General features: G+C 47.4%; 1 protein-coding gene across 1 annotated transcript in view; it reads right to left on the bottom strand.

Moving 5' to 3' along the window:
• Window positions 1-26,902, bottom strand: part of MYO18B (myosin XVIIIB) — a 183,793-nt gene that overhangs the window by 73,537 nt on the left and 83,354 nt on the right. Inside the window, exons 22-32 of the mRNA XM_084648640.1 lie at window positions 26,756-26,899; window positions 23,363-23,452; window positions 18,226-18,345; window positions 17,376-17,484; window positions 16,221-16,345; window positions 14,048-14,202; window positions 11,510-11,633; window positions 9,030-9,230; window positions 8,291-8,401; window positions 5,530-5,634; window positions 1,496-1,648 (exon numbers count right to left, since the gene is read on the bottom strand). Of these exons, the coding sequence (XP_084504766.1) occupies window positions 1,496-1,648; window positions 5,530-5,634; window positions 8,291-8,401; window positions 9,030-9,230; window positions 11,510-11,633; window positions 14,048-14,202; window positions 16,221-16,345; window positions 17,376-17,484; window positions 18,226-18,345; window positions 23,363-23,452; window positions 26,756-26,899 (1,437 nt within the window). The remainder of the gene's footprint in view (window positions 1-1,495; window positions 1,649-5,529; window positions 5,635-8,290; window positions 8,402-9,029; window positions 9,231-11,509; window positions 11,634-14,047; window positions 14,203-16,220; window positions 16,346-17,375; window positions 17,485-18,225; window positions 18,346-23,362; window positions 23,453-26,755; window positions 26,900-26,902) is intronic.

Genomic DNA, 26,902 nt, shown 5'->3' with positions numbered 1-26,902 from the left:
GCTGGAGCTCACTCTGTGTCCGACACACAAACACACTTCCCACCTTTCCTCTAGAGCTCCTGGCAGGAAACAGAAGCTCAGAAGACAGCAACTGCACTCCTCGCTTTGCTTTCCTGACTAAACTCCTCATAACAAAACATTACTTTTTAGAGCACAATTCCAGCTCCCTTTCTTACTCCTGCTACCTCAGTTTGAAAGCAGGGAGGCCAAGAATACACAGGTCACAAGATTTTAGATACTCAGGGGAGCTGTAAAATATCAGAATTAACAGGGTCAGTAGGGTGCATGTCTGTGGAAAAACAGCTGGGATATAACTCCATTAATGACTCTACAAAAGTCTAGTCCTACTGGAGCTGAAGCTTGTCTTTTCCTAGTCCTGATTAATACACACCAAAATCATTAAGGCAGGGCACTGGCCAATTGGTATGCATGTCTGCGCATGTTTACAGAAGAGGGTCCATGACTGCTTGGTCAGTTGGGTGTAGTGATGTCATCATGTATTTGGGATAGGCCTGTAACAAGTGTCTTACTTCTGTGCGTGTAGAGGTACTCTTCCTACTGCAGAGGAGCGATAGCGTTTCCAGCATCTAGAGCGTTTCCAGCATCCCAGCTGTCACAAATGTAAAGGGAAGGGGAAACCCCTTTGAAATCCCTCCTGGCCAGGGGAAAACTCCTCTCACCTGTAAATGGTTAACAAGCTAAAGGTAACCTCGCTGGCACCTGACCAAAATGACCAATGAGGAGACAAGATACTTTCAAAAGCTGGGAGGAGGGAGAGAAACAAAGGGTCTGTGGGTTTTTCTTTATGCTGCCTTTGCCGGGGATAGACCAGGAATGAAGTCTTAGAACTTTTAGTAAGTAATCTAGCTAGGTATGTGTTAGATTATGATTTCTTTAAATGGCTGAGAAAAGAATTGTGCTGAATAGAATAACTATTTCTGTCTGTGTATCCTTTTTTGTAACTTAAGTTTTTGCCTAGAGGGATTCTCTATGTTTTTAATCTAATTACCCTGTAAGGTATCTACTATCCTGATTTTACAGAGGGGATTTCTTTACTTCTATTTACTCCTATTTCTATTAAAAGTCTTCTTGTAAGAAAACTGAATGCTTTTTCATTGTTCTCAGATCCAAGGGTCTGGTTCTGTAGTCACCTAGGCAAATTGGTGGGGCTTTTTACTAAACCTTGCCCAGGAAGTGGGGTGCAAGGTTTTGGGAAGTATTTGGGGGGAAAGACATTTCCAAACAGCTCTTCCCCAATAATCAGTATTTGTTTGGTGGTGGTAGCAGCCAATCCAAGGACAAAGGGTGGAATATTTTGTACCTTGGGGAACTTTTTGACCTAAGCTGGTAAAGATAAGCTTAGGAGGTTTTCATGCAGGTCCCCACATCTGTACCCTAGTGTTCAGAGTGGGGGAGGAACCTTGACACCAGCATAACAAAGAGAGAGGTGCCAAATGAAAAGAAAAGAAAACCAAATGTGTCTAAGGTCTCTGACCTGACTGCGAACGTTCTCAAGCTCCTCTTTGCTGACAGACCGACTGGGCTCTCCCGCTGTCACCAGCAGAAGCTGCACATCCGCGAGAAGAGCGTGTGTCCTCTTCAGGTCCCGCCGAAGCCGCTTCTCTACGTCGAAGTCCCGATGACCAATCTGGGGGCAGAAAGGCTTTCATTAGAGCCAGTCCCCCATTCTGCAGGAAATTCCAACATTTCAGGGTTTTTTATTTAGAATCAAATGAAAAGGTGACATTTCAAAATTTCCCATGGAACCAAACCTCAGGAACATTTCAAACTGGACTGTTGAAATGTTTCACTTCAACATTTTGTTCAACAAAACTTTGTCAAAATCAACTTGCCCTCACAAAACGTTTTGAGTTTCATGAAATTACATTTCCCAGTAGAAAACTGTTGAGTTAGAAAATCTGTGACCAGATCTAGTTTCTGTTAGATGCAGTCTGCCTCAGTCTCCAGTCAAACAACAGATTTCAAAGGAGCAGCAAAGAAACTTTCTGTAGTGATCCAACAGTTCAAATGAATAACTAACGACAAAGTCTAGGACCCAGGTGCTTTAAAATTTCTTTATTCTGTGGTATTCCCTATATATAACACGTGTGCACAGTGGTTATTGAGATCCACAGCGAGTCCAGACTTTATCCACCGTCTCACCACCCTTAAGTGATTTCATCTTTACTGTTGACCCCACTCAGCAGTGACGGATGCCAGCGAAAGCTCTATGGGTATCTTCCATCGGAAAGTGACAGGCTTTGCATGCTGAACTAACCCTTGCCCTCACTTAGAGCTTGCAGATCTGAAACACCAGGTGCTGCTCTCCAATGCCCTGCTTCCTACCCAGACAAACATCGGAGTAAACCCTGCACCAGGCACGAGCTATCGCTCCTCTGCAGTAGGAAGAGTCCTACAGCAACATTATCCCACTCTCAGAGCTAGAAAACATTGTTACCAAGGATACTAATACAGAAAAACCAGTGTGGCTCGAGGAAGAACAAGACAGCAATGCAGCAGAATGTCAGTCTGGGATCATGGAGGACTGTAAAATGTATTTTTCATTGTCACTGTCATTACTGCAGATTTGACCGTTCAGGCTTTACACCCGTGGAACATGAACCAGCTGGGAGGTGAATTCCCCACCCCATAAGACAGGCTGCAGATCATCCATGCAGCCTCTCTACAAGGCTTTGTGCTGGCATCAGGGGTGAATTCCAACAACAGTGAGGGGAAAGTCCTGCAAATCCTGGTTTGAATGTTGAAATGGATTGGCCTTGCCTGGATCTCTGCCCCTTGCACACTGGCCTTCTGTTAATACCGGTGCAATTGAGAATTACTAACATGGAGACTCACGGAAATTGAACCTCTGATTTCTACAGGCATTCACACCTAAAACCTGGTTACTAGGATTACACTCATCCAATCAGGGAACAGAAACTACCCACTGTGCTTTATGACCCAATCATGATTAAGCAACATCTCAAATCTCAAATATTGAACAGCTTAAATTAAAAAGTTATCACAAGTTATTGAAGAATTAAAAAAAATCAAGAAAACATACAATTTTATCTGGAAAATTCCATATCAGAAAAAAAACCAGGGAAAAACCCCACCAAATAAATGTTCAGTATGAATTATTCCCACAGCGCTAATGCAGAGCATCTGTTTTTATAGCGAAAGGACTGTTTGCAAATGACAGTTATTCAGTTGTGTCCCTTGCTCTGTAGGTAGAGGTTTGTGTTATTATGGGGGCTTCTCACCAGTTAATTTTGTGCCAGTGTATTACCCTGAAGCCCTTTAAAGAAGAAGTGAGTTTAAAATATTCTACATCCAAATGAATTTGTGAGTATCCATGGACACAAGATAAGAGAATTAGAAAAAAAAAAAGCAAACAAGGACATGGTCCCAGTGTTTGATTTCATACTAATTGGAATACGACAGCTCTTGCACTCTGTGCTTCTAAATATTCCTTTATGTGTCTCCTCTACTCTCAGATCTAGCCTCCTATCATCTGTTCACTGGTTAAAATTCATTATACAGACTTGACCTTGGAACCTGTTTTAAAGCTGCTTGGCATTTTTCCGTAACCTGAAAACACTGGTGGCGTCTCCGCTTCCTTAATTGGCTTTCAGCTGTTTGATAAGAAGGTCTGCAGCATACTGTCCACTGCAAATCAGACTGTAGCGCTAATAACTCGAAAGCAGAGCAGATGTGCTTTTCTCCCATTCTCTCTCCCCGCCCCTCCCCACACGGGCAGGCTCTCTCCTGGACGCTGTACTGTACTGTTTGTCCTATCTCAGCGCTCATCTGCCGCAGCAGATGAATTCTGTGTCATAAATACAAATTGGGTTTATTGACTTTGCCATTCTCAGTGCACAGAGAACGCCAGTCTCTGCCTGCCCCCTCTGTCATCACCGACAGGTGCCTTTTCACTTGCAATCAGGGCCAGAAAAGCTGACTAATACAGTGTTTTTCATGCCCACGTTTGCTCTTCATTTCCACTAATCACAATAGGAAATGAAGAATCCCAACAGTGAACGTGGTCATTTGGTGCAGGGCATCGAGAGAGAGAGATTATACAGTCCTGGCAATACCTTGTGTGGGGTACCAGCAGGGCAGCATCCTCTGGTAAGGACAATCTGACACTACCTAACTCCCATGCACTGAATTCTCTCTACAGCTCATATACTATATTCATTCATCTGTGTTAATTTTTGTAAACTATCAAACAGAAGGAACACACTGAATTGACTGGTGGTAGTAATAACAATACCCTCCCATTTATATAGCAGTGTTTATTCTGCCAGTTACCAAGCATTTTACGAGCTGAAAGCCTATGGGAAGTTCTGGATAGGCCCCATTACACAATTTTACATCTATCCTGAAATCTCCCCACCATTGCACAGTGTTGTTAGACTCCAAAATTCTTCTTCATCTTCTCTCCAAAACGTAATGAACATACATAAGTGCTAGACCTCATGAACCCCAGCCAGCTTATTCCAATGACCAGGAGTTATACTAGCCTATGACCATAACTCCAAATAAGTAGTTCCCACTCTCCTCGGTGTGCCCTTGTTTTAAAGCTATTTTAATTGCAATATAATGCTGAGCTGTCCACAGGCAGTTTGAAAACTTCAGCATAAAAGACTCAGCTCACTGGGCTACAGCCCTGAGTCTCGCTGTCTTTCCACACAGAAGTGATGAGACAGAATGTCTAAATGTCCAGTGAGGCTGCTCTTCTGTCTGGCCCTTACCCTGCACACCCAGGTAAGGACATGGTGCATGAGAGAGTTTCCAAACATGGCTAGGTTTGTATGTCACCTCATCGAAATTTCGTCTAATGAAGCTACGTCCAAGTTCCTTATCGTATAATTTAACATGAAAGAGCTGTGTATGCTTTTTCCAGCACATGCTCTTCAATCACCACCCTACACACATTAGATGGTGACAAAAGATTTGTTTGAATGAATGTGGTAGGGACAGACATCTACAGTAAATAATCTGATAATGGCTTCTCTGGGCAGAAGGAGTTGGTCCAGCATTTGTTTTGGTGTGTTTGCTTCTCGCACAAAAATAGAACAAGGAAAGCATTTCTTTCCAATGGTTAGTTATCCAGACACTTATTCTGAGAAAAACTATAAAGCTGCACCTCCAAGAGCCCATTATGGGACCAGCCCCACCTTTGTTCTGAGACTGTACTGGGACCCCAGCACTAGAACTGCTATGGCAAATGATACTGCTCCAATAGGCAGGATAATATTTAGTGGAAGAAAAGCTGGGATTTGCCCCTTGGCAACATGTTTGATAGCAAGGGGCTCATTGTGTTCTGGTTCTGGCTTCATTTGTTTTTTTGTAACTTGTCCCATATTAATAAAAAACGGCAATAGTGGTTTGGGTGGGGGCATGCCGAGTGCAAGGTGGGAATGTCAAGGATTGGAGACACACACATTCGTCTGGCTAGCAGTTTCATAAGCCATCTCCCAGGAGCTGGTAAAATAAGTTGACTGATGGATTCCAGTTTCCTACCTGCTCACAGAGGGTCCCAATGAGCCCTTCCAGATCCTGCTTCTCGTGGAGCACCGTCTGCTTCTCCTCAAATTCCTGCTCCAACTGCATCTCCAGCTGACGAAGCTGCACACAGGTGAGAAGCACACAGACTGCTCAGAATGCAATCTCCTGCCCCAGCAGAGGCCAGCAGACGGCCACGGGGATTGCTTCCAACTTAGTAACTACTTCCCGGACACTACTTTGCTTGCTCCTTCCAGCGGTCTCTGAACAGTTTGCACCTTTCCGTTTAAAAAGGTGAAGGCAATCACAGTCCCATTTTACATGAAGTCTCTTATTTCTGACTGAAAATATAATAATATGGCCCAATGGTACGGCCTGCCAGGGCATGGCCAAAGCAGCAGCTAAGTAATGGCTCCTGCTGGCACAACACAGCAGCTTGGCAGCCAGCTGAACGCTCCCATCAATGCTAGTAGGGATGGGAGACTTGTTGCCCTTTAAAGACACACTGGATATGTCTACACTGCTAAGAAACCCTGCAGCAGCAAAGTCTCAGAGCCTGGGTCAACTGACTGGGCCTCACACTCAGGGGCTAAAATGACCAGTGTAGACATTCCCACCCAGCAAGGATCTCAGAGCCCGGGATCCAGCTGAGCAGGAATGTCTACGCTGATATTTTCAGCCCTGTAGCGCGAGCCCCACAAGCCTAAGTCCTTCAACCCGGGCTCTGAGACTCACTGCCGCAGGGGTTTGGGGCTGTGTAGACATACCTTCTGTGTATTGGGGAGATGGCCCCAGTGTCTTCTTGGCAACGCAACCACTTCTGGCTAAGGAGAGGGAGACGTGGAGGCCTCCTCCCAACCCACAAAGCTTTCCAGGGGCCACTTCCAGCTTGGTCCATGGTGCCACCCCGAGTGCACTTGAAGTGCATGGCCAGAAGCACCTTTCATGTCTATAATTATTGTTGCCTCAATTTTTGCAAACATCAGTGTCTGCTCTGCTTCCTCATGCTTTGGGAGAGGCAGACAGACCAGATGCTCCAGTTCCTCATGGCTGCTCTCCCCTGCTCTAGTGAGAGCCTACCCTGACAACAGGGGATTCCCCCCAGCAAGGTAATCCTCAGGTGGCCTAGAGATGCCACAGCAGCTCCTGAGAATTAGTTTGACTGTGGCCAGAGAAAAGGGGGCCATATTCCCTGCACTTCTGACAAGGACTTGCCGTGTGACCTCGGCCTGAGTCACGTAACCTGCGTGCCTCAGTTTCCCCATCTGTGAAGAGGTCACAACAGTGAGCTCACAGAGGTGTTGTGAGGACTAATCAGGCCATGTTTGTACAGCTGACGGAGGAGGGAAAGGCTTGAAGAAGTGGCAAGTGTCAGGGGAACCGAACTGGGCTCATTTATCTGGCCCCTCTCTAGGCACCACTTATCACCTCTCATTGAGACAACGAAATAAGATCCTGATGAGCAGTTCAGAGCTTTGCTGCATGACCGACAGAGGACCAGCTAGACCTTAAATGGGGTGGGGAAATCAAAATCAGAATGGTTTATTTCACAGCATGGTTTTTGCTCCTTCAAGCCACTGGAAGGACCTGGCCTAGAGCAGCAAACTTGCCAAGAAGACTCCATCTCTGAACCTGTCAGTGGCTGGCATGGCTCATCAGAGCTCTCTCAAGTCAGCCACCAGCCTCCTTCTGCATCTCTGAAAAGCTGCTCATCAGCTGGGTTTAAAAGGGAAAAGCAAACAAGCAGGATACTAAATATTGATTCCCCTCTTGAGAGTCTCTGCCATTTACTCATTTAGAAAAGAAACATTCAGTCTATTTGGGGCAAGAGAGGGAAAAGAAGAAAAATCTCTCTTCAGCTGAGAGCAGCCTTGGAACCTGTTCAAAATTTTTTCAGTGAAATTGACACTATCTTACCCCTTCATGGAGGGCAATTAACAAAACAAACACAGACAAAGCCTGGGAACTATGACTACCGGATTCCCGAGTGGAATACAATGTGATAATGCCCAGCAATTGAAAGCCATTGGGCCTAAGAATAAGTAGAAAGGAATAGAAAAAGAGGGGATGTGTGTAGAGAGAATCATATAAAATGTGATGAGCGTGGCCAACCGTTGAACCTCCCTGTATTAATTTTCCTGGACAGAATGACGACGCTGTCCGTGGTTCTCCACCAGCAGATTGTAATATGCAGGGGGGGGGGGGTCTCTCTGCAGGGACCATGTCCCTGACAATAATGGAGTCATACATGCGTCAGTGACCCAATCATCCTTCACATGCGACTCCTCCACAAACGTCTGGCTGTGGAACTGATGGAGGCCGCTTGTGTTTGCTTCCTGTTGTGTCCTCACACACACACTCCTCTTTTTTGTTTTATGCAAAAGCACAGATACATTCACCCTCAACAGAGATCATTTGCTATTGACAACAGGGTGTTCAAGATGCATGGCTCACACTATCTGCTTGAAAGCAGCATGTCAACACAATGTTAAACATAGGGGTTTGCACCTTTCCGAATATTGCACTTAGATTACAAGCTATATTTGCCCTGTCCCATTTTCTGACTGAATCAGTTAGGCCTTGCAACACTGAGCAGTGCAATGTCTAAATACTTGTAAAAATCTGGGCCTAATTCCTTATTTGTTCCCCAGTCAAAGCCACATGCAGAAGAGAATTCTAAATCTCCTCCCCAAAGGCAGGTTAATAACGCATCCCACCCTGAGTCCCTTGGTCACACCCTTCAGCGAATCCCATCCCAATTAATACTTTGCCGACTTACCCTCCTCTGACAGGACTGGCGAACATCCTCTAGCTCCTCTTCCTTGTCTTCCAGCTCCTTCTGGTGCATCTGCTTCATCCGTTCTATTTCCATTTCAAGCCGCATGTGGAGCTGAGGAGGCCCAAGACAAAGAGCTCTACGTCAGCTGGGGGAATTGTTACAAACTCTCCCAGAGCTTCCCCAGCTTACTGACCAGGAAGGAAACTGCAGCACATTTCCTCTGAAGATTTCAGAAGGATGCCAGATGGGCAGCCCATGCAGCTCAAATGCGTGGGAGGGGCACAACGACCTATCACATCCTAAAAAATATCTCAGATCCCAGGCCTCACTGCCAGGGGACTTCGAATGACAGAACCTGCCAGGAGCAAAACATTTCCAAGCAGCAAGCTGATGAAGTTACCACCTGCAGGCTGTCAGCCTTTCACAGGGATGCGCTGCTATCACCTTGCAAGACTCAGCCACTGCAATGCAAAACACCTGTTACCCATCAATGGAAGGGGGTTCTGAGCCTAAGGTTTGATAATGAAACAACTGAACAATATTAAAACCGTTAAACAAGGAGAAGAATCAATAAGCTGAACACTGAGTTTCAATAAGGCGAGAGGCTGCAGAAGACCCTAACAATCAATCTCAAGTTGGGGAGGTGATTACTTGTTCTGTGTTTCTCAGGGTGGCTGGAGACCACGGCACTGACTTTGGACCTCCTGGATAGAATAGTGTCAGGAGGAGGAAATCTTACCTGTTCCAGCTGCTCAACAGCATTTGCATGTCGGCTCAGTTCTTTTTGCTGTTCAGCAGCACTGGACTCAAGCTCCCAAAGCTTCTTCCTTAGGGTAGCCACAGCATCCTTGTCCCAGGCCTCCGGTGAGGTGAGCTCCTGCACTCGGATGGCCAGCACTGCAATTCGCTGATTCAGATTGGAAGTTTCCAAGTCCTTTTGCTGTGCGGGGGGGGGGGGGGGGGGGGAGAAAATTCACAAATGTAGAGGGTCCAGGTAGTCTCGTTAGCCCCATTAGCAATGAAGCCATCTGCTTCCCCAAGAAAACAACCTCCCAGGGCTTGACTGAGAAACCAGAACTGGTCAGAACGTGCTGCGGGTGTGTGGATAATTTAAATGAAAATGTGAAAAAATAGCTTTCACTGAAATTTGGAAAATTTTCAACCTGGCTTGTTAGGAGCCTCTTGACACTTCCCTTTTAGTGACACACAGTGAAGGAGGATACAGCGAAGGGACGAGGCATTCTCTCTCATGCAGCATCTAAACAACAATAATGATCGCCGTTAACCTTACTTTTGCGATCTGCTACAGATACCCTTGGGATTCAACTCATGACACAGTGGCCTTTGCAAGGGATGGGAGGTGGACTCAGAGCTTATCTGATGCAGCAGTCACTCAATGAAAATAACTATTACTTCTTCAGACTCCTCCATTGGCCCCCACTCATTGCAGGATCTACTTCTCGTTTTAAGACCCCCTCCAGGAACCCACAGCACCTAACTCATACCAGTTCATCTGAGCAGCCCTTTTGTCTCTTTCTCTCTACTCCTCTCTAGCTCCCTCCACCACTCACCTCTTCTCTTACTCCCACATGAGGTCACTGTTGTGGGTGTGACAGCATCTGCCATCTGGTGCTAACTTCTCTCCATTGCTGGACCTGCATCTCATTTCAGCTCTCCACTGAAAGCGTGCCCTCTTTCCCTTGCCTAGTTCTCTTAATTCCCTTCTCCCTCTGCTGGTCTCTGTTCTCTAACTCCGTCGCTGTAGTTCTCAGCTCTGTAAGGAATTTTGGGACATGAGGGGTATGAAAGTTTCTCTAACAAAATAAAGCTGTGCTGCATTATCACAAGCTTTGATGGACCTGCCTCATTGATTAACTGGCACTCTGAATACCCTCATTTACTGCAAAAGTTTCCAAGCAGCCATCGCATCTCTGAGATTCCAGAATGAGAGAGACGTCGTATCAACAAACACTACCAACACCCTTGACTAAAGCTAGAGATCTTTTTAGAGAGACCCCTATCATGGATCTGCTAATAAAGGATTACAGCTCCCATCAGCCCCGTCCCCACTGTATGTCCCTTTCCTCCTGGCTGGGTAAGGGCAAAGATCATGAAAAGGTGGAGGCCAGGCTCTGTTTGGAAGTGGCAGCCGCATGGCAAGCCAGGAGCTGCAGAGAAGCTAGAGACAAAATAAAAAATATTCTCCAGGAACTGTATGCAGAGCTGCTTGAGGAACTGGCTGTGACTGACAGACATTTCAACTGGAGGCAAGTCTGCACGGGACTTATGGGGAAGCAGCAGTGGCTGGGCAAGAAGCCAGGGCCGAGGAGCCCCAGTGAGTCTGGTCTGAGAAACTGCAAGCTGCTATTTGCTTGAATAGACTGGAGAGGGTACCCCAGGGCAGTAGTCCTGAAGAGCTTTGAAGAGCCATCAGTTGGCTGGCCCCCAGGACCCGAACCGGAACTACTATCTCTCACTTTGAACTCTGTCTACGCCTCTTACCTAGGGTATCTGCAACCTTCCCCTTTTCTGCCAGCCCTAGCAAAATACCCTTCCCTTAGCCATGTGCCTGAGTGGTTATTGGAACCCACCAAGGCTAGAATCTACAAGGTTTAGCAGCTGGAGCACCTACAGAGCGTGCCTCCAATTCACGGTACACCTGGCAGCCTCGGGGTTTGGGGTACTCCATTACTGGGCAGCCCCAATATTTACACCCCATTCCAAGTAAATAAGGGCAACTTCAGGTTGAAAATACCCTTCTTCTACTTCTCTCTTTACACCAACCGGGGCTGATTTAACAGTAGGCCGCTCCCATTCTACACAGTCTTCAAACTCGGAGTTACGCCAGCATAAAACTGGAACAATGACGTGCTGATTTTGGTCCCGAGTTCATTCCCACAATGCATTGGGGCCCCAGTCCTGCCGCTTGTTACAGACAGACTTACGGACAGACCCTGAAATCTGGGCAGAGCTCTATTTAACTTCAGTGTGTTTCTGTGTAGCAGTTGGGTCCCTTGTCTTTCAGAGGAGCCTGATATGAGAGAGCCCTATGCATCCTGCTATGTGCTGGAAGAAATCACAGAATAAAGATGTCTCTAGCAGAGTGATTGGTGTCTAATTATCATGACTGTAATTACAACTATAAGAGCTTTGCTGGAAGATGCCAGTTCTCCAGAGCAGCCATCTAGGCAAGGGTAAAGTGGGATATTTTCCTCTTACCTCTAAACTCTGCTGAAGTTTACCCAGCTCCCATCTGATGGTGGTGTTCTCCTGGGTCACTTTTTCACGGAGGCTCTTTTCAAACGCTGACTCTCCCAAGGCCTGGGCGAGCTGCATGTCAAACCTGCCACATGTGACACATCCGCATTACTGCTCTGCGGACAACAGCCCAGATGGGAACACGACCACGAGTGAGCATTAGCAGGGGAACAGCTCCAAAGGAGAGGGCAAGAAGGTGGCAATTAGCATCCACTTGGCCTTGGACTTGCCAAGTGCTTCCAAGGTGAACTCAACTCATCAGGGGCTACATAATGGATCTAGAATCTGCAAAGTCTTGCAGTCATTTGGTGAACCGCTAATTACTCCATTCAAGTGCTGGCCTCATGAAATTGAAGGTTCCTGAACAGCAGCACTGCACATTTAGCCCTTTGCACATACGCACCTACAGCGGCACTCAGCAAAGAACAGAACATTAACAAGAGCTCTAAGTGGCCATTACTAATGTAAAACACTTTAAAACACGCAGACACTCAGAGTAAGCCTGTGTGTGGAGCCTGCCCTGAACTCACACAACGTTGCAGGCAGCTTACAGATCAGCCTCTCGCGCTGACCCTCGGACTCCGCGCTGCCCTTTCCGTGCTACGAACCTTGTGATTTCACAGCCATAATTAGGTGATTAAACTTTCTTGACTTGTTAGTAGATATGGGTCAGACCCAAACCCCTCAGATCTAAACTCAGGATCTGAGCTCCATGGAGGTGGTAAAATGAAGGATACTGGCAGTGAAGTGTTTTGAAAAGAACACAGAGGGAGCTGATACTGCAGCCGAAGGACATTCTCTTTTTCTCTGTGCTGTGATGCAGAAGACTCAATCTTGGTCTCTCACTTCCTTGGGAGGAGGCAGTGCCCCCCCCTTCACAGACACCTCTTTGGCAAAACAATAAGTAACAACACTAAAGTGCTTTGCACCCATTTCTTGGCGAGAAAATGGTGCCAGTGGTTCAGGAGTTGGAACATGAGCTCCAGGGCTTCCTTCATCCCACTCAAGGACATACAGTATTTTGCTTCCAGCCTGGGGGACTTACACAGCTAGGGGCAAACCCAGGGATCTTCACTAATGATGGATCTTTAACACACGCAGATCTCCAGGTCCTGGCCACTTCCTCTGAAATGCAAATTCTATTTGCTGCATCTCAGGAAGTAGTCACCGCCTTTGAGGGAAGGGTGTGCCTATCCTGCCTCACCTTCCCCATGAACTTTAAAATGCAGTATGCAGCTCTCTGAATTTTTCCTTACAGAACAATTTTTATAATGGAAATGTGTTATAGTTATACAGCAACAGAACGTATTGCCTGGCACAATATCCAACATTCAAAGCAGGTGAAAATAAACAGGAATGTCAGCCCCCAAAAGAAAAACCAGTGTCTGAGGCCTACTTTAGGATTCACAATTCGCTTGCTACATGCTACAGGGTTGTTGCCTGGTGCCCTTTAATGGAGATAGTATTTAAACTCTGGGTATCAGAGGAATCACAACAGCAGCCTCTGCCTTCCATGGGGTTCCCTTAAGAAGATGTTCCTGACCTCATATGACTAGCAGCCTTTGGCTATACATGAACTTACATGTTGTCGCCTCATTACTATTCTTCTCAGAAAAGACAGTGATTGCCTCACTGGGTAAACAGCTGTCATATCTTCAGAGATCAAAGTAACTCTTGCTTGGAAGGCTTTTTGTGTGAGGGCGTCTTGCTGTCCACTATCCACTTCTTAGGCTCCAGCCCCATTTTTAGTGGCTGGATGGCTGGTTTTGCTTCTGCTTAACACCGATTGCTCTAGGAGCGGAGCCCAGTATATAGATCAGAGATCTGGGGTCCCCAAGAGGGGACAAGTGGTAGGTTTTTGAAATGTTCTGACTTCCTCAGGTTGTTGGCTAGCGCTGAGAAGGTCTCGAACCCAGGATTTGGCACAAAGCCGCCCCCCCCCACACACACACACTTCCTTATTGCTTCAGTGGAGAAAACCATTGCACCCTGAGAAATGGGGTCTCCTGTTCCCTCTAGCAGCAGGCTGGGCACAGGCTGTCTGGCTGCTGAAAGGGAAGGGTCTGGATTCATAGAATCATAGAATATCAGGGTTGGAAGGGACCTCAGAAGGTCATCTAGTCCAACCCCCTGCTCAAAGCAGGACCAATTCTCTGTGTGCTCTCAGCACTGAGCTGGGGAAGCAGACACTAGCCCCCAGGTGAAGGGCTAATCTTTCAACAGCAAACACAGTCAGAGAAGTTTAAAACAATGGTACAATTTAGGGTTTCTTCCAGGCTGGTGCAGAGCTGGAAAAGGAAATGTGGGACAACTGACAGACAGGGAAGTGATGGTTCCAAAGGCCATGGACACAATACGTTTCTAACCCTGCAGAATCACTTGGGGAGAAGCTTTTTGGGGCACCTCCGGGCATTGTGGAGCTCAAGGGGATAAGGTATCTCTAGGCCAGCTCTAAAGCCAGAGCTGCCTCTGCTGGCAGACCCCAAAGCTAGGTCTTACTTTTTCTGCTTCTTCTCCAGTTCATGATTGCGGCTCTGCAGACTTTCCATCAGGACCCGTGTGTCCTCCAGATCACAGGCCAAGTGTTTGCACTTCCTCTTCATCTGCTGTGCCATCTTCTTGGCACCCTCGTAGGTGCTTTGCACCTCACTGAGCTGCAGGGCAAACAGCAATGAGACATATCAAGCTGAAATTTCTGCACAGGGATAACTGGGGTGGGGGTGTGTGTGAAATTCACCATTTAGGGGATTCCCAACATGCAACCTGACTAAGGCCTCAGTCCATCCGAGAGAGAGAGAAGCCTGAACCAAACACCCCAGTCCAAAATCACCCAGTCTTTGTGGGAAGGTTGGATCTCTGCTCTGAACTTTGCAGCCGGCTCACCAACCTCTCAGATGGGCTGAACCTGAACCCCAGGACAAAACACCCTCTAGATTTGGTGAGAAATTCAGAGATTTTTTTGCTGTTCAGAACTATTTCTCCTGGCAAAGCTCTCCCAGGCTGACATGCATCCTGTGCAGAGACCCAGTATAAGGGCTACTAGGTGCCACTTAAATCCAACAAGGCCAAGTCACCACGTCCCTGTGGGCTGAAGTGGGACTTATGTGGTGCTAGGCCTTGTACTAGTGCTCAATCTAGGGCTGCATTTCACTGGACTGAGGGCTCTTTTCCAGCAGCAGTGATTCAAAATGATTTAATCCTTGCCACTCTGTGTGTCTGTCAGGGTGAGTTCAGGGTGGCATAAATGCCAGTTTGGACCCAGTCCCCTCATGTCTGTGACATTTAAGATCATCAAACCCCATCTTTGATGTGAAAGGAAGCCTTTTAACTTACTAAAGTGGAAAAACGTTTCCACTAAGGATCCGCATTGGGCTTGGGAAGGAGAGAAACCCAGAGCACTCACAGATGAAGTGGAGTCATTAAAGAATAACTTTAAATAAGTAAAATGTTGAGTTAATGAAGCCTGTAATTCTGAACTAAGTATCGGAAAGCAAATGGGCTATTTTCTTTTACCCTAGCTCCTTAGCATTTGTTGCAATATTATAACTTTTTAATGTACCGTGAAGGTATTTATTTCTTTATGTTGCTACTAATGGCAAAGGAGCTGATTTTCTAAGCTGTTGTAAAGCAAGAACCACACTCTCAGAATGCTTCTATGGCGTTGTGAATTCTTCTTGGAGCTAACATCTGTCCGTGAGGCCTATGGTAATGAATATGCCCCCATCAAACATTGAAAAGTTGTGGGTTTGGTTTTTAATGTAGTTCAGCACGTCAAATGTCATTCCAGTTTCTAAGAAGATGTGGCGATGAGCTGCATCAAGGAGCTGATACATTTAGAGACGTGCGGAAGCTTGGCCATGGGCTCAGGGCTGCATGAAGAAGAGGACTCTAGTTCCGTTGCCCCAGGAAATTGCTATGTTCAGGTTTCAGTTCTTTGCTGTACTTTCTTGATCAGCGTAAGCCAAAACGTACAAAAGTGGACAGTAATTTTGACTGCCTTCATTTTGGGGTGCTACACTTGAGAGGCGGTGCAGGCTGTCTCCCACCCCCTGAAAGTCAGGGCCTTCTAGGTGCTTCAAGACAAGCACCCACAAATCGTGACAAGCACACACAAAACCACTTCTCATTTTTTTAAAACCGGGGCCACATTTTCCAAACGCAACCAGTACTCATGGAGAATTTAAGGCCCTGCAGGTGTGCACGTGCATCTTTTTATGCATATTCTCACATTTGACCCGTGCTGAATTCTGATGTATTCTTGTGTAAATGCAACTTTACAAAATGGCTGTTTTTTTCTCAGATTAACAAAGACTTGGTTATTTTTCTTGGGGGGCAAGAGTGTGACTGGAGAGATGTTACTATTACACATTGAAGAGCACAACCCTACAAACCCTTATTCACAACCCTACAAACCCTTACTGGCAGAAGAAATCCTTGCTCATGCAACTAGCCCCATGGAGTTAGATAGGCACAGAGGCGGCTCCAAAGCTCTGCAAACAAATTCTAGAGACTGTGTCAACCTCCATCACTAGTGGCAATGGTTTTACCACAACAACAGATTTCTTCCAGATCAGGACAGTCAGGATGTTAACCTCTCTGCTCGCCCGACCCGTGCAGCTCCCCACTCACGTACAGAACAGAACAGGAACAGCGCTGACCTCTCAGCACTTACCTTTTGCTCCAGCTCTTTCCTACAGTTCAGTTCAGACTCCAGCCTCTCTTCAAACTGTGCGAGGCGTTTTCTGAGAAACGTGATTTCCATCTGAGCACAGTCAAATCGCATATGCCACTCCTCTTCTGTCAACAGAAAGCATGCCCAGGTAGCAGCCTGGAACCAGGCAGCAAGCACTCTAAGAAGGCTAATTCCCTTTTAACATGAGTAAAGGGTTGTATTCAACAAGTCAGACTGAGAACACTGGCACGATGCAGGTACACTGCGCAGTGCTGACCCATCAAGGACATAAAAACATGTCTCTCCTGGAGTTCATGTGTATCACTAAACTCTCCGGGTATGTGACACTGCAGTTAAACACCTGCAGCTGGCCTGTGTCAGCTGACTCAGGCTTGGGCTACAAGGCTGTAAAATTGGGGTGTAGACATTCGGGCTCAGGTTGGAGCCCTGACTCTGGGACCCTTCACTTTATTTCATCCTCAGTAGCTGAAGTAAAACACAGACCAGCCTCTTGACCCCCCCCCCCCGACCCCCCCGCCCATACACACAATCTTTAGTCCTTGGACATCCCAGTCTAGTCTAGATAGGTTCTTTTACCGCACTCAGCACCATTGGCAGGATTAGAGGAGCTAAGCCTTCCCCATCCAGTAACCTTAACTGTACCCTCACCACGTCACAAGTGATGTGAGTGTCTGTAAAACCCTCTGGTTTAAATACTCCTCACACTTCTGGAGTGTGGAGTCTCCAGGGCAGCAAAGAGAAGTACCAACAGCTACTTGGGCCGAGGCACTCGATCTCCATCCTTGCTCATCCTGCATTCCGAAGCCGTAGCAGCAGTGACGGGAGAAAAGAGGTGTCACTCCCAAGCTATGTCAGACCGGGCAATCTAGAGTGACAGATGGTGGTAAATATGCAGATGGGTTAAAGGTGGTTGGTGGCAAAGTTCTAGGAAGGGAATAGCACTGGGGTGTCCTGAAACTCCCAACAGCCAGACAGATGCAAATGGGGTAAAACTGACAGGACACGGGGGGCCCCATTCAGACCTGGGTTACAGAGGTGACATCCCACTGAACACAACAGGGGTGCAGCCATTTACACCCAGTCTGAGTTTGTCTCTGAAGCACATCATTGCTCTTGAAGGTTAGTGCTCCCTACCTCCAGCAGCACCACTTATCCCAATTTCACGCAACTGAATTTGCTGCTGAGCTTCTTCCAGCTGCTTTTCCACGGACTCCAATTTCTTCTGCACTTGGTCATATTTACTCTGAAAGGAAGAAGTGGGTCAGCTCCTACCAGCTGCAAGCAAACTGCACGGACCAAATGGAACCAAAACTGTCTTCCCCCAGGGCAGCCACACTTCCAGCTGTGATCCTGACAGGAAAGGTCACACTAGTGCCCGCTTTTTCACTATATCTGGCTTAATCAGAAATAATAGATTCCAGCCCTGGCAGCTGGATTCATACACTCAACAGTCTGAGTGAAACCGAGTATGAAACTGAAATAAATAATAATGATATCATATGCACTCATCCCTAGTGCCTTTTCTCCAGGATTTCCAAGTGTTTCACAGACATGGGCAAGTGCTGTCTTCATATTACAGGTGGGGAGCACGAGCCACAGAGAGGAGAAGTGACTTGACCAAGGTCCCAGTGAGTTAGTGGCAGAGATGCATACAAAACTCAGGTCTCCTTCCTCTCAGGCCATGCTTGCATTAGGCTGCTCACCCCAAAAAAGTGAAGGTTTTCAAATGTTTCTCACACATCTCGGTACACAATGGCTGGTACTGTGTTTGCCCTTATAACCAGCCCCCAGAGTGCACTTCCCCATTAGCGCAGACTTAAGCCCCATGGCTGAGCTCCCTCTACACAGTCATAGCTCTCCTGGTCCAAGTGAAAGGGGCCCACACTGCTCAGTGCCGGAGGTGTGTGCTGGGCTGCCCTCAGCCAGGAGCTGCTCTGTCTGGGGAGAGCACAAACATGCCAAGCTCGTCAAGCCTGACACTCACCTGCAGTTCTTTTATCTCTCGTGACCCACGGAGCCGCTCAGCCCGTTCACCTTCTAGGACCTGGCAGGCCACTTCGCCTTTGAACCGCTCATCTGAGAGTTCAGTCGTCAAGTCTAAGATCTGGGGGAGTGTAACACAAAGTCAAGTCGGAGCTGGCCGAGCACACCAGCGCTCTTCTATGGGAAGCCAACAGAGGTGCCTGGATTGGAACAAGAGTCACTTCCAGTCACATTTGGTCCCTCTCCGACTACTAACAGAGCCCTGGTTGAACTGGGTTTATCTGGGCAGCTGAACATGCTCGGGGGGGATGGGGGGGCAGGGGCTGCACAACTGACATGGGGAAGACGAGCTACTGACTTGTACTAACAGCTGGTTTGGTTTCTGAAGCTTCCCCACTCTGCAGACAGGATCAATGCACAGTATTGACTGACTCTCGTTCTCCTGGAAACGTGCTTGTTACCTCCTCTGGAAGCCTGGCTAGAACTGAAGACTGCCCTGTGCTGACGAGCTGGAAGGCGCAGTAGCTGGCGTTGTCTGAGTGCAGAAGCCCCCTGCGGTAATATTCATTTGTGCGTTTGCTGTATCACCTGCTGCCTCTTTTATGTGCTCATGCTCGGAACTCTGCTGACTGCACTAGGTTATATTTTCACCTTCCCCTGTCCTGAAAGACGCAACAACAGTTCAGTCTATCCTCCCATAGGCCCTACAAACCCACTGGGTCGAGCCCAGTTAATCCAATCTGTACTTTAGCACCTTGGTCTCGTGTTCTTAGGTCCCTTTCAGTCCCCCGGTTAGTTGTACTGCAGACTGTGTCAGGAAGGTATTTTATTGACATACAATGATTATTACAGGCGGGGCTGGGAACACCACTTATTATCAGTGTTGCCGGACACTTCCCGTCATAAGACCCTGTTTTCAGTAGCTTATAACTTTGCCAAACTACAACTGTTTGAGCTGAAATTTTCTATGCCACGTATCTGCCTCACGCTGAATTTTACTAGAATTTTTCAGCCAAAACAGTTCAGCCATTTCCAAGAACAAAGCTGGGGAAAACATGTTTTGCCCACGTTAAAAAAAAATCTGGCAACCTTCTCTTTGGGAAGCTCTAGCATCTCCATCCTTTGGAGCAGTGATATGAAATTTGGCAGGTGGGTGGATCTTGTGTCAGGGAGGTGCCTTTGGCTATTCCTGTGAGAGAAGTAGGAGAGGGACAAGAAGAGAGAGATCTGATAAGGATCTGGGTGTGGAGGGAGAAGTGGGACTAGGACTGGCTCGGAGAGGAGAACGGGACTGCGATGACCATCCAGGGAAGCAGAAGAGATGGGACAGGTTGGAGAGGATGGGGCAGAAGGGTCTGGCTTGGTGGAAATGAGCAGAAGAGTGTGTGCCCACTAGAGCACACTCCCTTTCACAGCCTGAATCCAAGATCCCTGAGTCTCACCATCACTCTGCCATCAGCAAATATCTGTGAAACCCACTGGCAAAATGTCCCATCCCCTCTAGTGCCGGTCCACACAGAGGATGACAACTTACTACCACTAACGCTTACTCTGTTAGTTCAAATGGCAGAGGTCTGTATGAAGGAGCTGAAGGTTCCAACCCAGCTGATGACGCACATGGGTACCAATGTGATCCCACCTGATGGAATTTCTATTTTTTCAGTTTGTTTTCTAAACCTAGAAAATGGCAATTTTAATAATGTTCTTTTAATGTAGGCTTATGTGTGCAACCAGTTATTTATATTACAGTAACCCATAAAATGTGCACAGCCCTATGCAGACAGAAAAACAACGTACCAATTGCAAAAACAGAAAGAAAAAAAAACAGGAGCAAAGGATATGGCGTACAAGCAATGTGATTGGTTTAGTGACTGGCACATGGCCCATTAGTGCCACATCTTTTGTATGCATTAGTGTGTGTACGCCCATGAACTTTCCCACGAGCCATTAATGACTAAATCAACACAGGGTGGATGGTTGTGATCAACAATCCAATTCACCACCAAGGGGAAGGGGGGAAGGGAAGGAGCAGTCGATAAAGGATTTTCCACCATGAAATGCACTTGACTGCTCTTCCACAGGGATTGTGGAGAAGAGGGGAAAGCATTGGCCAAGGTTTAAGTCTGAGCCTCCTCTGTTTTGCTCCTTGTGGCTGTGTTTCACACCCTTTGCAAAGACGTAGAGGACAGCACTAGGTGCCAGGCAGTGGAGGAAAAGACCCTGCTTCTACAAAACGACTTGCCATAAATTGGGCAGCTTCTCTCTACTTCACACAAACGCCACTTTGGAGCAATTAATTCATTAACGTGGTAATTACACTGGTGGGAGCCTCGGGACAGCAAACTTGTGTCAGCCTCCAAACAAAACCTTCAGCCCGTTCCTAGGGGACAGTGGGGATCTGTGTAAATAATGACAGAAAAACATCTCTGCCGAGAGAGCTAAATTGTTCTTTGCTGCTCACATGAAAACACTGTCATCCCCAAAGCGAATACTCACTATCTGCCTGGCCAATTTACTGATGCTTCCTCAGCCTCTGAGCATTGCAATACGCTGCATTGCAATACCTCGGTCCTGAGCTCCACGGCGGTCATTAGCATGAAACCCTGGCTCCGCTGAAGTCAATTGTCAAACTCTAACTGACTTCAGTGGAGCCTAGGTTTCTCCCAGACCTCGCTCCTCTGCTGGCACAGAGCTCTGTAGCTGACTCTCATGTAACTCCCCTCTCCCCTGCAAAGGGTCATGCCAGGAATTCTGCCAGGAAGAGGAGGACAGGCTGGAGTTCACTGTGATCGGATTATCCCCAAGCTGGCCTTCGGGACCACAGCCAGACAGGCCTCATATAGAGCAGTTCTGGGGCTGGACCAGCTCCAACTGCAAACGACCCCCTCCCTTCCGCCCCTTGAGCTGTGCCCAGTGGATACTGAGAACAGCTGAGGACTGAGGCTACACACGGCCGTGCAGTTACACACTGGAAAGCAAGTAACTGTTGGAGCAAATATTTTCATACAATTTGCCCATTGCGGAAACCATACGACATTGACTGGGTGCTGCGATTAGGGTTAATCAGGGTTCCACACTGCTCTCACTGCTCAGACTGCCCAATGTTAAATTCCAGTTGAAATAATCAGCATGTGGCTACAGGACTAAGACATTAACTGAAAGTGTGATTTCCCCCTTCTGCAATGTCTATCTGACCAGGATCTGGCCCTGCAACCAGACCTGGCTGGCTGGTTCCCGTGGAGGCAGCTGAAAGGCTCCAGAAGTAGAAGTTCCAAACAGATCATTGACTCTTACAAACTGTCCAGAAAATCAGAAAAGGTGGAAACATGCAGGCTTAAAACCATTTCCTTCCCCTATTTGACAGCCTCCTGGAGAACCTTTTAAGGCACTTTACAGCTTGCAGGAGGGCTGTACACGCGGCTCTGGCAGTGGACCAAGTGTAGCTTCGGGAAGTGAATTCAATCTGTGAGAACGCAGAATCTATAGATAGGCAGCTCAGAGACCCGGCGAGTAGCAAGGCCAGGTGTTTAGCCATCTCACACACTCCCAGTGTGGAGCCAAGTCTGGGACCAAAGTGCAGACTCCTACATGCTGCCCAAGCCAAGGCCTGTTTTGTCCTGAGTACATCTCCCAGCCCCTTCTTTCTGAAGCAGAATAACCCTGCCCCCAGCTGCTGTCTCCAGAATCCTGATATCTGCTCCAATGCTTTTAACACCCACAGCTCACGACGGGGTCACACTCTGTGCCCACAGATTGGTGGGCTATTTTACTGCCTGCCTCCTCCTCTCCTTGTCAGCATTTGTTCCATTAAACGAAGCTAATTCTGGTATCTGCAGACAGAGGTGCTGGATCTAGGGGGGCTGCCACACCCCCTGGCTCTAAGTGGTTTCCACCATACGCAGGGTTTACAGTTTGGTTCGATGGCTCTCAGCATCCCCACGACACAAACTGTTCCAGCCCTGCTGTCTGCAGAGGTTGCTGAGACTGCTGTCTGAAGAGTGAAATGAGAACATGTTAGATTTGTGTACAATTTCTAGTCTGATCAGAGTCCTTGTCAGGGGGCTGGATTCCAGCCGTTTTTCAGCACTCGAATACCCCGTGTCTTTGGTGAGCTGTGACTACAGGGGGATGCTGCCACTTCCTCACTGTCCTTCACTTTGGGTGCGTAGCTGTTACGCTGCCCCTTGCAGCCAGGCACTGAGGTTGCAAACCAGGGGGAGATCTGTGTGACGGTGTGGGGGGAGCAGGGGGAAGGTAAAGGGGCTGGGCCCAGAGATGTGTGAGCACTAAAGCAGACACGAGAGGAAATGCCAACAGAGCATTCCATGCTGAGATGTAGATTTGTGATGGCATTTATTAAAGGGGAATCAAAGTGGCCCATGATGAAGCTCCTTTTGAGACACTGGCCCTATGAGCTGGACGGTACCGGAGAACTCTGTTAACACTGGTCATGCTCATTGTGTTGGCCCCTGGGGCCCCAGCAGCACACGGCCCATCCCTCTTACATGAACTGGTTACCTGCTAGTTACTTCTAATCTCATGGTCTGTCAGCTGGCATCAGTGCCAGTCCCTCAAAATAACAGGAAGCCTCTAAAATTGCTCAGCAGCCAAAATAATGGCAGGCAGCGTACAACGATTCCTCCATCTGCTAGGAGTGAAAACACCCATCCGCACGCAAACATCCTAATAGAGAACAGCAAAAGCTGCCGCCTTCCCAAATGGCCCATTGCATGCACCTGACCTGATAAAATTAATCAGTGGATAATTTTCTTGGTAGATTAAATATAAAATCAGCTCTTCAAGGATTGTTAACCCATGTACAAAAATGACAACATGAAGGTTTTCAGAACCCAGCTCTCGACTCCCAGTCGGGCTGGAGAGGAGTACAGTGGAGAGGAGATGGATGTGGACAGGCATCACAGTATTCTCTCTAAACAATCTGCAAGATAATGACAGGGAGACAACTGGCTCAAGCCCAGACTTGTGTTGAACACACCAGCAGGTTTTAGACTTGTCTGACTCCTCACATAGCCAATACAATTCAACTTCAATCTTTTGGGACACACCTTAATTTGTAATTGTGATCTAATAAAACCACATAGGAAAGAAGCACAAAGAGTTAATTTGTCAGGGTTTACCTTGCTTTCCAGCAGTTCTGTGTTCTGCCGAAGCTCACTACGTGACTGCTCTGATTTTTCGAGCTTTCTTCTTAGCACTGCAAGCTCCTCCTAAATAAAATTGCCAGACACAAACTTAGAGTTCTAGCCTCCTTTGTTTATTTATAAATCTAGTTTTTCTGTTAAAAATAAGTGGGAGAGACATAATTACCTTATTAAGAAAATTTACTGGGCGAGTTTAAGGGCTGATCGCTGTTAATTGCTTGGAATGTGGTTTCTGACACTAATTTAAATGGAGGGAACATCAGCTTTGGTGTATGCACAGCACACATTTAATTAGAAAGAAGCAAACCTCAGACACATTGGATGAGCATCCAAGTGCCTGAATGCTGCTTATCAAATAAATATTCCTGAAACCCTGGCCAGCTATGAGGCAGGAACAGCTGCAAAGACACACTTGTGAGATCCCAGCCTTTCCTCTTTCCAGGCAGGTTAACAATATTGAAAGAAGAACTTTGCCTTGCAGTGTCTTGACCATTTATGTCCGATGCTGAACAGAACCAGAGTGTGCAGAGACATGGTTAAATGCAGACACCAAAGGGTGGCAGGGCCTTTTGGAACCTCCAACAAGTTTTGAGAGATAAGCAAAGGCTGGGGTCAGTTTTCGTTTTATCTGATCCAGCTCACACATCCCTAGTTAAAACCCACTAAGGGAGGAGGAGGAACAGCCAAAGCCAAGGAAGATATGCTGAGGACTTAGCATAAGCCACAAACTGTGAGAAAGACTGAAAGCTAGTTTTACTCGGGCAGTGAGTACCTGTTGAAATAGACTCACTAGTGACAGAGGATGTGGAAAAAGCTAATGTACTCAATGCTTTTTTGCCTCTCTCTTCACGAACAAGGTCAGCTCCCAGACTACTGCACTGGGCAGCACAGCATGGGGAGGAGGCGACCAGCCCTCTGTGGAGAAAGAAGTGGTTCGGGACTATTTAGAAAAGCTGGACGTGCACAAGTCCATGGGGCCAGATGTGTTGCATCTGAGAATGCTAAAGGAGTTGGCGGATGTGATTGCAGAGCCATTGGCCATTATCTTTGAAAACTCATGGCGATTGGGGGAAGTCCCGGATGACTGGAAAAAGGCTAATGTAGTGCCCATCTTTAAAAAAGGGAAGAAGGAGGATCCTGGAAACTACAGGCCAGTCAGCCTCACCTCAGTCCCTGGAAAAATCATGGAGCAGGTCCTCAAGGAATCAATTCTGAAGCACTTAGAGGAGAGGAAAGTGATCAGGAACAGTCAGCATGGATTCACCAAGGGCAAGTCATGCCTGACTAATCTAATTGCCTTCTATGACGAGATAACTGGTTCTGTGGATGAAGGGAAAGCAGTGGACATGTTGTTCCTTGACTTTAGCAAAGCTTTTGACGCTGTCTTCCACAGTATTGTTGCCAGCAAGTTAAAGAAGTATGGGCTGGATGAATGGACTATAAGGTGGATAGAAAGCTGGCTAGATTGTCGGGCTCAACGAGTAGTGATCAATGGCTCTGTGTCTAGTTGGCAGCCAGTATCAAGTGGAATGCCCCAAGGGTCGGTCCTCGGGCCGGTTTTGTTCAATATCTTCATAAATGATCTGGAGGATGGTGTGGATTGCACCCTCAGCAAGTTTGCAGATGACACTAAATTGGGAGGAGAGGTAGATACGCTGGAGGGCAGGGATAGGATACAGAGGGACCTAGACAAATTAGAGGATTGAGCCAAAAGAAATCTGATGAGGTTCAACAAGGACAAGTGCAGAGTCCTGCACTTAGGACGGAAGAATCCAATGCACCGCTACAGACTAGGGACCGAATGGCTCAGCAGCAGTTCTGCAGAAAAGGACTTAGGGGTTATAATGGACGAGAAGCTGGATATGAGTCAACAGTGTGCCCTTGTTGCCAAGAAGGCCAATGGCATTTTGGGATGTATAAGTAGGGGCATTGCCAGCAGATTGAGGGACGTGATTGTTCCCCTCTCTTCGACACTGGTGACGCCTCATCTGGAGTACTGTGTCCAGTTTTGGGCACCACACTACAAGAAGGATGTGGAAAAATTGGAAAATGTCCAGCGGAGGGCAACAAAAATGATTAGGGGACTGGAACACATGAGTTATGAGGAGAGGCTGAGGGAACTGGGATTGTTTTGTCTGCGGAAGAGAAGAATGAAGGGGGATTTGATAGCTGCTTTCAACTACCTGAAAGGGGGTTCCAAAGAGGATGGCTCTAGACTGTTCTCAGTGGTGCAGATGACAGAACAAGAAGTAATGGTCTCAAGTTGCAGTGGGGGAGGTTTAGGTTGGATATTAGGAAAAACTTTTTCACTAGGAGGGTGGTGAAACACTGGAATGCGTTGCCTAGGGAGGTGGTGGAATCTCCTTCCTTAGAAGTTTTTAAGGTCAGGCTTGACAAAGCCCTGGCTGGGATGATTTAATTGGGAATTGGTCCTGCTTTGAGCAGGGGGTTGGACTAGATGACCTCCTGAGGTCCCTTCCAACCCTGATATTCTATGATTCTAAATGGAACTATGGTTGGAGCAAGCATCATTCCACTGACATCAGAGAGCTGAGCCTGGTCTGCCAGGGGTGAATCTGGCCTGCTAGCCCTGTTCATCACTGCAGAGCCCAGTGTTTGGCAGCCAGAAATCAGCTGCTGTACATGGTCCCTCCCTGGACTAGGTGGTCTGCTTACCAGAAGGCCGATATTTCAGTGGTTTCTCAGGAGCCTTTGGAGTTGGAAAGAGCATGGGGGGTTTGGGTGGGGTCCCAGGAAAGTACATTTTCATGGTATGGAGTCTGGGCTCCATGTTAGATTGTTTAGGGCCCCTGGAAAAGAACCTCCATGAATGTGGCGCACAGAAAAGTCCCCCTCTTTAAATGCCCCTTCTCCAGGCAAGCTGAGGGCTGCTTCCCACTTCTCCATTTGGATATGATAGAGAGGGGCCTGTTCCAGAACTTTATATCTGGACCCTCCCACGTCCCAGTGATGGGGCCATGTCTAAACCAAAGCCAGAAAGGGCCTCTTGTCCAGAGCCAGGACCGGGATGGGATACAGTGCCTGTATTTGCACCCAAACAGCTGGTCTTGCCTTTGTAATGGGCTTGAATTTAATTTCACAGACCGACTTGTTGCCTGTGTGTTTCGTTTTATTTTAAGCTGAGGTTCAGATTCCCACTTTCCCCAGGTGTCCCTGAAAAGCCTTATTCTTATTTCTCGGACAAGCTGAAAACACATTACCCAGCTCACACAGTGCAGGACTGGAAACAGGATTTAAAAATTGGGTATGACCAACAAAATGTGTCTTTCTTCTGGCAGTAAAACCTACTTCCTGTCTGGCTGGCATGCTGAGCATCCCATTCAGTGTCTTTGCTCTACTGTTACATACGTTTTTGACTCGGAGCTGGTCTTCCACTATGTTCACACTGAGCAATGGCCGAACATAGCTCATCAGCTGCCACCACGGCCAGTCCTTCACCACGCGGAACACTGCCAGATTCTTCTGGATGCACCGAATGGCTAGGCGCTGAATCTG

Source organism: Lepidochelys olivacea (assembly GCF_965140295.1).
Source record: "Lepidochelys olivacea isolate rLepOli2 genome assembly, chromosome: 15".
NCBI lineage: Eukaryota > Metazoa > Chordata > Testudines > Cheloniidae > Lepidochelys > Lepidochelys olivacea.
Note: the sequence above shows the minus strand (reverse complement) of the source record. Positions and strands in the feature narration are given on the sequence as shown.